The sequence below is a fragment of the Phaseolus vulgaris genome, chromosome 6 (genome assembly GCF_000499845.2).
Source record: "Phaseolus vulgaris cultivar G19833 chromosome 6, P. vulgaris v2.0, whole genome shotgun sequence".
Lineage (NCBI taxonomy): Eukaryota > Viridiplantae > Streptophyta > Magnoliopsida > Fabales > Fabaceae > Phaseolus > Phaseolus vulgaris.
The window spans coordinates 3,774,047-3,786,313 of NC_023754.2; the positions used below are offsets into that span (position 1 = coordinate 3,774,047).

The 12,267-nt window shown below is 37.4% G+C and overlaps 1 protein-coding gene across 1 annotated transcript; it reads left to right on the forward strand.

Annotated features, from left to right (window-relative positions):
• Window positions 1–8,682: 8,682 nt before the first annotated feature.
• LOC137833245 (uncharacterized) lies at window positions 8,683–9,915 on the forward strand. Its single transcript, XM_068641604.1, has one exon. The coding sequence runs from the start codon at window positions 8,683–8,685 to the stop codon at window positions 9,913–9,915; it is 1,233 nt and encodes a 410-aa protein (XP_068497705.1).
• Window positions 9,916–12,267: the final 2,352 nt, after the last annotated feature.

Genomic DNA, 12,267 nt, shown 5'->3' on the forward strand with positions numbered 1-12,267 from the left:
GCATTTAGTCACTTGTGGACGAGTCTCTGGTGTAATTAGTATACCATCATGTTTACTACACAATGTGTTAATATCCATACTCCTATGGGCAAACCTTATTCTCCACCTTGCTGATTACCACTGGATGAGTTGGACTGTTGAGCTTCTTGTAAAACTTGTCGTACTCCCTTGTTATCACAAGATATGAGAGGAAGTGTAACAATGTATTTTGTATGTAGTCCCCTATACCATGTATGATTCTAGTGAAGATAAAGGATATGTGGCGGCAAGTTGAAAGGAATACCCACTAGAAGGTGGTAGATGACAAACTTCTCATACTCAATTACGTAGTCTTTTAAACCCATCTTTGAAAAAAAAAGATTTGCTATCAAATCTTTACCTTTGAGTATTCAATCTTCTTTCACCCTAGAAGATTTTCAACAAATTTCTTTCCATATAATTGTTCGACATCTCAAGGATCCTAACTCAAAATGTTTAATGAAGCCATGAATTGAAACCTTGCGTGAAGACTTGTTGCCTTATGTGTCTAGGTAACTTAGGCTTTGTTTTTGTTTTCTTAATTTATCTTTTTTCTTTTGTAATGGTTAAGGGTATTCAAGAACAAAATCATTTTCAACTGGTTAAACTGTTTTTTAATTGATTAAAAAATGTTTTCAACTGGTTAAAATTTTGTTTTTTAGAAAGTTGCAATTTTTGAATTTGTTAAAACTATTTTCAACTGGTTATAATTTTCTTTACTAGAAAACTGCAGTTTTTCAATTGGTTAAAATTGTTTTCAGCAAGATTATATTTTTCTTTTCTAGAAAGGTGTAGTTTTTCAATCAATTATTATGTAGATCAACTAATTGAAAATCTTAAAATGTAGTTTTTGATAAATGTGTTTTATCTCTGAAAAACCATATTTTCAATTGGTTAAAATTGTTTTCAATGGATTATATTTTTCTTTTCTAGAAAGGTGTAGTTTTTCAATCAATTATTTTGTAGATCAACTAATTGAAAATCTTAAAATGTAGTTTTTCAGTAATGTGTTTATCTATGAAAAACCATATTTAAATGTAATATATAAAATATTTTCAATTTAAACACTTTTCTTTTAAGAAAAACCACTTCTGAAACAAACTAAGTGTTTTAAGTAAAATCAACTGATTGTTTTGATTTTTAACCAGTTGATTTTCTTAACAGTACCCTATTCTATTTTTTAAATAGTTTCTGTTTTTAAACAGTTTCTGTTTTAACTCCTATAAAAGAGTGAGTTTGTTTTCTGAAAAAGGTTATGAGAATTGCTTACATACAACACATTTTTACAATTTGAGAGAATAAAAAGTGAGCTACTTTTTGAGAAAAAATAGTCTTTGATAATCTTTGAGTGTTCTTGGTGCTTAAATTTCACCATTCACTTAAGGTCAAAGGTTTTTCAAAGTGTGTTGTGAATTTAGAGATCCTTTTTTAGTTTCATGGTTCATAACAAAGGTGTATTCGTTCGTTTACTTTACTGTGTTTTAAATATGTTTATAAGTTTCTTGGTGGTTATCAGAACTGTAATTGGGTGTTGCAGTGTGTGGTTTGGTTCTTATAGGGTTCAAGAACTGTTTTTTATCTTCTTTTGTAAAATAAATTGTTGATCTAGTGAATTCCATCTTGGTGTGAGGTGGGACTAGATGTAACTCAGTTTTGAGTGAACTAGTATAAATCTTGGTGTGCTTTAAGCTTTTCTTATCATTGCAATTTAATTTTCTGCATAACTGTTCTTACTGGTGTAAAAATCAATCGATTTTAAAAAAAATTAATCGATTGTTTTACTCAGTAGTGTTGTGTGATCTTTTGGATTGAACATAATTAATATTATAATAAATTGTATGCGAGTCTCTATGTATTGGTTCTGTGTGTATACACTTTCATTGTTTGAATCAAAAAGCTTCTTGAAAACTATGTCTGATTGTATTGGATTCTTGAAAAACTAAAATATTTTTTGCCTTTTATCAAAACGAGAAAATCAATCTGTTATTTCGAAGTTTAACATGTTAATATCTTTTTCTCCGATTTTATAACTAGAAAATAAATAAGTTGTTTTCAGATTAATCTGTTGATATTTTCTTGTTACTAAAATTGGAAAAATAATAAGTTGTTTTTAAAGAGAATCTGTTGAAATAGATTTTGGAATTTATTTCCTAAAACTGGTTCAAATGTTTTCTAAGTAAAATTGATTGACAGATTTGTATCTTGTGATCTGTGTGCCCAGAATTTTTAATCAATTGTTTTTAATAATAATGGATTGTTTTTCTAAATTAGTATTCTTTTAGAAAATTTTAATATGTTATTTCGAAAAACAACCAATTCTCTCATGATTGACTAAACCAACTTTTAAGAAAATCTACCTAAATACAATTCACCTTCACCCCTCTTCAACTTATAGCCCCATTAATTCAACAAGAATAACCTTTCCACACTACCACAATGCCAACTTTTGCATTCATCATAGTAGGAGTTTCTTTAATCTAGTAGATTTTATTTCTATTTTCAAGAGAATGTGACCTTTATAAATAAAGGAGTTGAAAATGTAATTATCACTATTTTAATTAATAACATATTTGTTTTCTCCTTCTCATTTTTTCAAGTAATTATATTTCCACGTGAGGCTCGTATAGTGAAATCCAGCAATAAGTTAAGAAAGCACATTTCGATTTCTAATTCTTATCGCTTTGTTGATGATGCTTTCATTAGAGCTATATATATATTGCCTATGGATAAATGTTGCAACTTTAATCGATTGAAGATATTGTTTTTGAGCTTGAACTGCTTGATGAATTAGTGCACCACTCACATACAATGTTGTTCATTTAAGTTTGTGATTTTAAAGACCAGATTTACAAAGAGTGTTGTTCTTTCCATAAAATACACTTGTTTCCTCTATTCAATAAATTTGAACATGCACTCTATCACTGATGCAAAATGACCACAAATACGCATTCTTTAGTTTAAATAGGAGTGGGAGCATGTCAAAACGTATTATGGATTTGGTATTTTGGAATATATTTTCATATTTAGATTTTTGGAACAGTTTTCTAGATTAGACTTTTCAGCACAACTTTCCATAATACTCATTTTAGAATATGTTTCTGGATTTTTTTGTTTTTTGGAATTCTTTTTTGAGAATATGTTTCCGGATTTTGTTTTCTGGAATCCTTTTCCAGAATGCGTTATTTGTATTCTGGATTTGCTTTTGCATAATGAAATTTGGTTTTTCAATTCTATTCAAGAATCTCATTTTTCAAAATATAAAACATCTATTCGAATTTTCTTTTTCGAATATATACTTTTCAATTTCAGATTTTTAATAAACTCAAGGTGATGAACATGTATTTATTTACACTTTTAATTATGGATTATTGAAATATAATAATAAATAAATTTATTGTTTTAATTCACATTCGACAATTTTTTTCTGTACTCCCATAATTTTATAAATCCCAAAAATGACCTTCACCTGTTATTTGAATTTGAGATCTGGGAGTGTGTTATGGATTCATCAATCTGAAAGTGAATTATGTTGCTTTCCGAATGAGTAAGTGTTCTGGAAACAAAGTTTGCATAAATTGTTGATTTCTGGATTGTTGAATCCAAAAGCCTAATCTCTATTACGGATTGGTGGATTTGGAATGATTTTTTTTTTAATTATGGATTTCTGAATCCGGAATGCATATTTTGAATTACGGATTAGCGGATCCAGAATGTTTTTTTCAATTATGGATGTTCTGCATTTTTTTTATTTTGGATTAACACTGGCATTCATGTATTACTGGAAGCACCAATCTAGGAAATTGCTGGACGCGCCAAGCCAAAATTTTACCGGAAGCGCCAATCCGAAAATTTAGTGAATTTCATAATCCAGAATGCAAAAAAATATGTACAGTTTTATACAGGAAACAAATTTCGAAGAAAGAGAAAATAAAATCTACAATATCTCTAAAACAAAATTGGAAGCAAATCTTCTGCAAAATACAAGAATTTTGGAAAGTTGGAAAATTGGAATCTGTTAACAAAATATATTTTCCCAAGATCATTGGAGCTGAAAAGCCTATAAAAGGACACAAGCATCAAGGAGAAAAGGGGCAACTTTATAGGATTTTCTTAGTTTCTTTTCTTCTTTGTAATTCTTTTGTTTTGCCTTCGCATGAAAGGGTAAACCTTTTTGGTTGATTCCTTTGCAGTTTTCCATTGAGTTCTGAGATTTTGGTCAATAAAAGTTTCATTTTTTAATTCTCTATAGCAGTTGTTTTAATATTCTAATCTCCTAGAAAATTGGTTTTTGTAAGAGGTTGTACTTGAACGCATGATTGAGAGTCTTCCTTATCTTAAACTTTGGTTTCTTAATTAGTTTGCATTGTTCTAATTAATTTCTTGGACACATGATTCAAGAGAGAGGAGATAAGCATTCCCATGGAGTATACACATCGAACAAAGTGGGTAGTGATTAAACCAGTAGACGCATGTTTTACTGGTGAGTTTCAGTTAAATAAGATTGGCACATGTTCAATCTAGTTTAGCTCTATTGGAGGATTGAGAAAAGATTAATCTATAGAGATCCTGTAAAATATTCAATGGTGGAAGAACTTGGGGATCAAACGTTTTTTATTTGTTGTTTCAATCTCTTTTAAATTTTGTGCATAATTATCTTAACCCCTTTTTATTATTAATTGCACAGGTCAGACCTCGGACATCGACTGAAGAAGAGGTCGACATCAGACGTCGACATCGGACCTCGGTGGTCCGACAGTAATAATGGGCCACGTAAGTTGGGCCCCACAAACAGTATGAGTTCACTGTTGAATAAAGTGTGTTCAAGCTTTGAAGAATCCAAACCCTTTGAAGGTTGATGGAAGGCTGGATGTGCTTGTTGTTGCTGAGCTGTCTTGATAGGATCTGGGGTAGATGATCTGTGTTAAATCCACTCTTGATTGAATCCAAAGCTTAAGCATTCTCAAACCTTTTAAATGAAAAGTGTTTTTCAAACTAAGTGAAAAACAACCTGTTGTTTTGTCGAAACAACCGATTGTTTTATACTTGGGTGTTTTGAGAAAGGTTGAAAACTGTTTTTGGTGGTTGACTTGCTGTCAAACCAAAACAACCGATTGATTCGAGCATTCAACCGATTGTTTGTTTTGGGACCGTAACAGAAAACTGTTTTATGCGTTGACTGAGCTTTAAATGATTTTATAACTGAATACGCTCCAGTTTTAAATGCTTTGACTAATCTTTGAATGCAATAAATAGTTTGTTCAGATTCTGTAACAAACAACAACTTAGTTTTAATCAAATAAAAACATATTTGAGTTTTTCACTGTTTTTGCTTTTGAAGAGTTGGAGATTGCTTTGATCAAGAGAGTGTGAAATAGGATTTTCATCTTCTATTGATTTCATATATTTTCTGTAACAAGTGTAATCCTTTTGTACTTTGAAGAAACTCTGTGTGTGAAACTGAGAAGTGTTGTGTGTTCTTGAGGTTGTCAAGATCAACATTCTTAGTGGTGTTTTTGCTGAGCCAAAGGAAGTGTGTGCCTTGAGGGGATCAAGGTCACTTCTTTGGTGGTGTTGTAAGTAATCTAGGGTTGATTGCTTAGTGGATTCCCCAGTGGTTTCTGGGAAGACTAGATGTAGCTCTTGGTTAAAAGTGAACCAGTATAAACCTTTGTGTTCAATCTCTCTATCCCTTAAACTCTTTAAATTCAGTTTATATGTGTGAACTGGTATAAACAACCGATTGTTTATGCGAAACAACCGATTGTTTTTCTGGTGCTGTGCTAAATTGCTTTGTGTTTTTGGCAAACTGAATTTTTAATCAAGTTTTCTCGAAGTAATTTCATTCTAGACTTAAAAGTTTGCGAAAACTCTCTTTAAACCATTCACCCCCCCTCTAGTTTAAAGCCATACATTCTAACAATTGGCATCAAGAGCTTGGTTCTTGAAATTTATTCAAGTGTGATCCTAAAACTGTTTTTAAATGGCTAATAGATTACCTTTTGGGGAAGGTGCTTCAATCAACAGATCATCTCTGTTTTGTGGTTTGAACTACCAATTTTGGAAAGTCAGAATGAAAATCTTTGTGGAATCACTTGACAAAGGTATTTGGGATGCAATTGAAAATGACCCCTTTGTTCCAAAATTTGAAAAGGATGGATCTTCCATTGAAAAAATTTGGTCTCAATGGACTGATTCTGAAAGCAAGAAGGCTAAATTTGATTGCATTGCTAAAAACATAATAACTTCTGCCTTGAATTCAAATGAATTTTTCAGGGTCTCTCAATGCAAATCAGCAAAGGAAATGTGGGACACCTTGGAGGTAACTCATGAAGGTACCAATGAGGTAAAAAGAGCTAGAAATCATACTCTAATCCAAGAGTATGAAATGTTCAGAATGCTCAAGGGTGAGACAATTGCTGAAGTTCAGAAAAGGTTCGCGCACATCATCAATCACCTCATGAGCCTTGAGAAAACCTTTGAAAAAGAAGAGCTAAACATCAAGATCCTCAAGTGTCTTGATAGGTCTTGGCAACCTAAGGTAACTGCTACATCTGAATCAAAAGATCTAACATCATTGAGTATGGCTTATTTGTTTGACAAACTTAGGGAACATGAGTTAGAAATGAATCAACTAAATGTTCAAGAAAGTGAAGACAAGCATGTAAGGAGTATTGCCTTAAAAGCTGTCAAGCACAAAAGCAAGCAAGAATCCAGTGATGAAAGTGATAAAGAGAACCTTAGTTTGCTGTCTAGAAAGTTTAGCAAATTCTTGAAAAGGAACTGCAGCAAAGACACCAACAAAGAAAGGTATGGAAACAAAAAATCCAATGATTTTAATTCCAATAACTATACTTGTTTTGGTTGTGGTGAGCAAGGGCACATAAAGGCAGATTGCCCAAACAAAGAAAGCAAGGAGAAGAAGTCAAGCTACAAAGAAAAGAAGGGAAAGTAAAAAAAGGCCTACATAGCTTGGGATGAGAATGAAGTCTCCTCATCAAGTTCATCATCAAGTGAAGAAGAAAAGGCAAACATATGCTTGATTGTTGAAGAAGATGATGAGTCTTGTAGCTCAAGTGATTTAAGTTCATGTGCTTCTCTAAATGTTGAAAATTATAGTGAATTGCTTGAAGCTTTTCAAGAAACACATGATGAAGCTAATCGATTGGTTCTTTCAAACAACCAATTGAAAGATCTTAACAGCTGGCTTGAAAAGAGAGTTAAGGCACTTGAAGAAGAGCTGGAAAAATCAAAAAGGGATTTTGAAAATCTTGAAACACATTGCAAAAACTCTTCTTGCAAGTGTGACACTCTCATTTGTGAAAATTGTGAAAATTTTGAAAGGAAAGTGCATTATCTTGTAAGTACTGTGGATAAGCTTTCAAAAGGAAAATCCAACTTTGAGAATGTCTTGGCATCTCAAAACTGTGTTTTTGGAAGAGTTGGATTAGGTTTTAATCCACAAAACAAGCAAGATAAGTTTTCAAAAAGTTTTTCAAGAAAGCCAGTAAAACAACCGATTGTTAAGTCGAAACAACCGGTTGTTACATGCTTTTATTGCATGAAGAAAGGCCATTCTGTTAGATTCTGCAAAATAAGGAAATTTTCTGTTCCCAGAGGCTTTATGAAATGGATTCCTAAAGGTTGTGAGGTTACAAATGATAAAAATAAACCAAATGGACCCAAATTTGTAAAGGGACCAAACCTTGTTGCTTGAATTCATGTTTATGCAGGGAATCTAGAGGAATATGAGGAACTGAGTCATCTGATCAAGTTCTTGGAAGGAAAAGATTAACATTGAAGCTGAATCAATGTTGTGTATCTGTCCAAGGTTCTCAATAGTCAAAAGAGGCTTCTTGATCAAAGACATATGACTCATTGAAGGAACATCATAAAGGATAAGACCTTCCTTATCTCTATCTTTAATTCCTTTTTAAATTCATATTCATGTTTAATATCTCTTGTTAGATGCTCAATTTTATCTACATTGAATCTTATCTGCTCCTTCTTAAAAATTCAAATTTTGTTATGCTGCTGCAGAAAAACAACCGATTGTTTCCTTGAAACAACCGATTGTTTCCTTTTTGACAGCACTATGAGAGAATGGATTTAATTCTTTTTTGAATTCTGTCTGTTGCAGATCTCATTTATGAAAGAACCCTTGGTCAATAAAGCAGTGTTGAAAGTTAATCACGTTCTGGAGGAAGTTACAACATTTCATAAAGGAATATATTCCAAACCCTAATTCCACTTAAGGAAAGATCCTTGAGGGATAGGGAGTTGACCTAATTACAACCTATATATAGGGTGTTAAGAACCCTAGAAAAGGTACATCGTTTCTAAGACTGAAACTACTTTACATACTTATTGTTTCTTAGCCCAGTACTGACTTGATTGCAAGAGTGCAATCAACAGGTAGGGCCCCCTCTGTTTCAACAAAGCCACTCTCAGCTACCCAAGGAGAGAGCGGAAACCACCAGGAGATAGAAGGAGCCACCATCTGCCTTTGAAGCCAACGGCGGTTGAGTCAACTGGTGAAAACATTTGGCGCCCACCGTGGGGCCCGATAAAACTAGGTCTCATTCACAATCGTGTTGAGAGCCAACCAGCAACATGAGAAACACAAGGCAATGATCGACTGCGACAAAAGGGGGGGACAACATCACCATGCAACAACTCATGGAAACCATACGTGCCTTTCAGCAAGCGGTAGCGGCGTCCATAGTTGATCAGGATCGTTTCCAGGTCGACCTGGCCGCGTCACAAGCAAGCAATGTAAAGTTGTGCAGAACCAATGAGGAACTACGTTGGAATTTACAGCATGTAAGAGAACGTGAGGTGGATGAGCGGGCCCTGCCCATGCTGGTTAGGGCTCACCCCATGCCGTTCTTTCAGGCAATCATGGACACTGTGATACCAGCCACATTCATGGGCCCGAAGGTCACCTTCACAGGTGTAGAGGACCCAGAATCCCATATCACAGCTTTCCACACCCAAATGATGCTTTCAGAAGGCTCTAATGCCTTGCACTGTAAGCTATTCATGAGCACGTTGTCAGGCACACCGTTGGACTGGTTCGTCAGTCTTCTTGACGGACACATTGCATCGTTCGATCAATTCTCAACATTGTTCAGAGAACAATACATTGTCAACCGGGCTCCCCCTTCAGTCTCTTACGATCTTTATGACATAAGGCAATACCAGGGAGAGTCATTGAAAGATTTCTTAAACAGATTTGGGGCACAAGTGGTGAAGCTGCACACCAAGGATGAAGACATGAAGGGATTACTGCCAGGACCCTTCAGTGATTCACTGATCAAATGCCGCCCCAAGAGGTTTTGCAAGATCAGATGTCGTGTCGTGGCTCACATCGTCGCAGAAGGAGAGGTCATAGAAAAGCGTGGTAGCGTTGGCCCTGTCCGTCCTCGAGGAACTGGTCGTCCTCAGTATATGAGGGTACATGAGGCCACGATGGAGAAGAAAGCCCCAGGAACACAACCACCGTATGAAGCAAGGAAGCCCCAGACCAGGGCACGCACGAGAGAAAACGTCCCTACCAGACACAATTTTCAGGTGGACCTTAAGGAGTTGATCGTCATCCCCAATGTGGCCGACAGATTCAAGTCTCCACTGAAGACCGATAAGAGGTTAAGACCCAGCAAAAACGCTTGGCGTAAGTCCCACCAAACCTTTAGCCACAGCCTGCACAATTGTCTGGCATTGGGATTCCAGTTGGATAAACTGGTAAGGAGCGGTTTCTTGAAAGACAACTTGCAAGAGCCGCAGGGGGCCCTGACGACAATGGCCCCAGCGAGAGATCAGGGGCACGAGGTGCCCATTCATGGAGAGATCAACACCATCGTTGGAGGATTCTCAGGAGGAGGGTGTATTGCCTCCTAGCGTAAGAAATATGCCAGGGGAGTGATGGCAGTAGAAGTGCAGAAGTCGGATTAGACGCCCGAGCCCGACCTTGTCTTCACCAAGACCGACATGCAGGATGTGGTCCCACACGAAAATGACCTAATAGTGATTTCAGTGGGCAAAAAGGTACATCGCGTCCTTGTTGAGAAGGGAAGCTCAGCCGATGTAATGTTTTGGTCGACCTTCAACAAACTGTAGTTGTATGGTTTTGCGGGAGACCAGGTAGAAGTACGGGGGCACGTAGAGTTGCGGATAACCTTCACTGACGACACAACATCATGCACTGCTAACATCAGGTATATTGTTGTCAATGCTCCCTCAGCCTATAACATATGTTTGGGCAGGCCTGCTTTGAACAGGATTGGAGCAGTAGCCTCTTCGAGGCATATGAAAATGTAGTTGTCTTCCCTTGAAGAAGTCGTGATCACCATGAAGTCTGATGAAAAAGTGGTCAAAAGGTGCTACGAGAACAACCTCAAGACAAAAAGAGGAGTGTGCGCAGTCACCACCCAACCTCCAAGGGAAGACGGTGTCCGCCAAATCAGGGAAATCCAATACCCTAAGTGGTTGGCGAACGTGGTGCTGGACAAGAAGACCAACGGGAAGTGGAGGATGTGCGTGAACTTCACAGATCTCAATAAAGCCTGTCCAAAGGATTCCTACCCGCTACCCAGCATCGACGCCCTAGTAGACAGTGCCTCAGGGTGTACACTTCTTAGCTTCCTGGATGCTTTCTCTAGATACAACCAGATCTGGATGCATCCCAGGGACGAGTGCAAGACAGCGTTCATGACGGAGCTTTCCTGTCACTGTTACAAAATGATGCCTTTTGGGCTCAAGAACGTAGGGGGCACTTACTAGAGGTTGATGGACAGAGTGCTTGCGCCCATGATAGGGCGAAATGTCCAAGCATATGTGGACGACATGGTGGTCACCTCTCAGGTGAAAGATCAACACGTTGCTGATTTGGAGAAGCTATTTACCACAATAGCTAAGTACATGTTGAAGTTGAACCCTTAAAAGTGTGTGTTTGGGGTAGAGGCAGGCAAGTTCTCAGGGTTCCTACTCACTGAGCATGGGATAAAGGCGAATCCTGAGAAGTGTGTTGCAATCATAGGCATGCGCAGCTCGATCTCAGTGAAGGAGGTGCAACAGCTGACAGGGCGGATGGTCGCTCTGTCCAGATTCATGTCAATAGGAGAGATAAGGTCCATCCTTATTTCCAGTTCTTAAAGAGAAACAACAGGTTCGTCTGGAGCAAGGAGTGCGAGGAATCCTTCCTCAAGTTGAAGGAATACTTGGCCAGCCCACCAATATTATGCAAGCCACAACCAGGCACCCCGATTCGCTTGTACTTCGCAGTCACAAATCGGGCGATCAGTTTGGTCCTGGTCCAAGAGCAAGAACAGGTACAAAGGCAAATATATTTCGTGAGCAAAGTTTTGCAAAGGCCTAAGGTGAGGTACCAGGCCATAGAGAAGTCGGCTTTGGCGGTAGTATTTTCAGCATGAAGACTTCGCCACTACTTCCAGAGCTTTACCATGATAGTAATGACAGACCTGCCCATTCAAAAGGTCTTACAAAAGCCTGGTGTGGCAGGACGAATGGTGCACTGGGTGGTGGAGCTGTCAGAATTCAATGTGCAGTACAAACCCAAAGGACCTATCAAAGGTAAGGTTTATGCTTACTTCGTAGTAGAACTCTCATCAGCAACCACGCACCAAGAGGAATCAGCTTTTAGGTGGGTCCTCTCCATAGATGGATCCTCTAACTAACAGGGTAGCGAAGCTGGTGTCATCTTGGAAGGACTAAATGTGATGGAGGAGGGCCAAGCACATCCCACCATGAAAGCCAAGACCCAAAGCTAGACCATGATGAGCGTCTAGACCCAAGGAAGGAGCGTCTAGGACGTGAAGAAGGGAGGCTACACATGGAGCGTCTAGGGGGAGACCTAGACCGTCTAGGCCCAATTACAAGATCAATGGCTAAGCACATTCATGCCCAATTAAATGAAGCCACAGATGGAAGAGAGAAAGCCTTGTACATGTTACATGGAGGCCCATTAGGGGTGCTTAGTAATTAGAGTAGTGTAGAAAGCATATTTGAGTGAACTTTCTAGAAACTCTTGGTTTTGGCCGGTCATGAGCACATGTGCCATGTGCTTGGTGATTTGCATTTCATTTGGCTTTCATTTCATTAGCAATTAGCTTAGTTTCCACGGCCATGTAGCTTATAAATAGGGAGGCCTACTGATGGCATTTTCATGTGTTCTTCTTGAATCAAAGTAGAAAATAGGGTGCGGAAGCAATGGGTGAGATGATCAAGACCCTC

Excerpts from the sequence above, each read along its gene's own strand:
- LOC137833245 (XM_068641604.1), top strand. The coding sequence starts at position 8,683 with ATGCAACAACTCATGGAAACCATACGTGCCTTTCAGCAAGCGGTAGCG.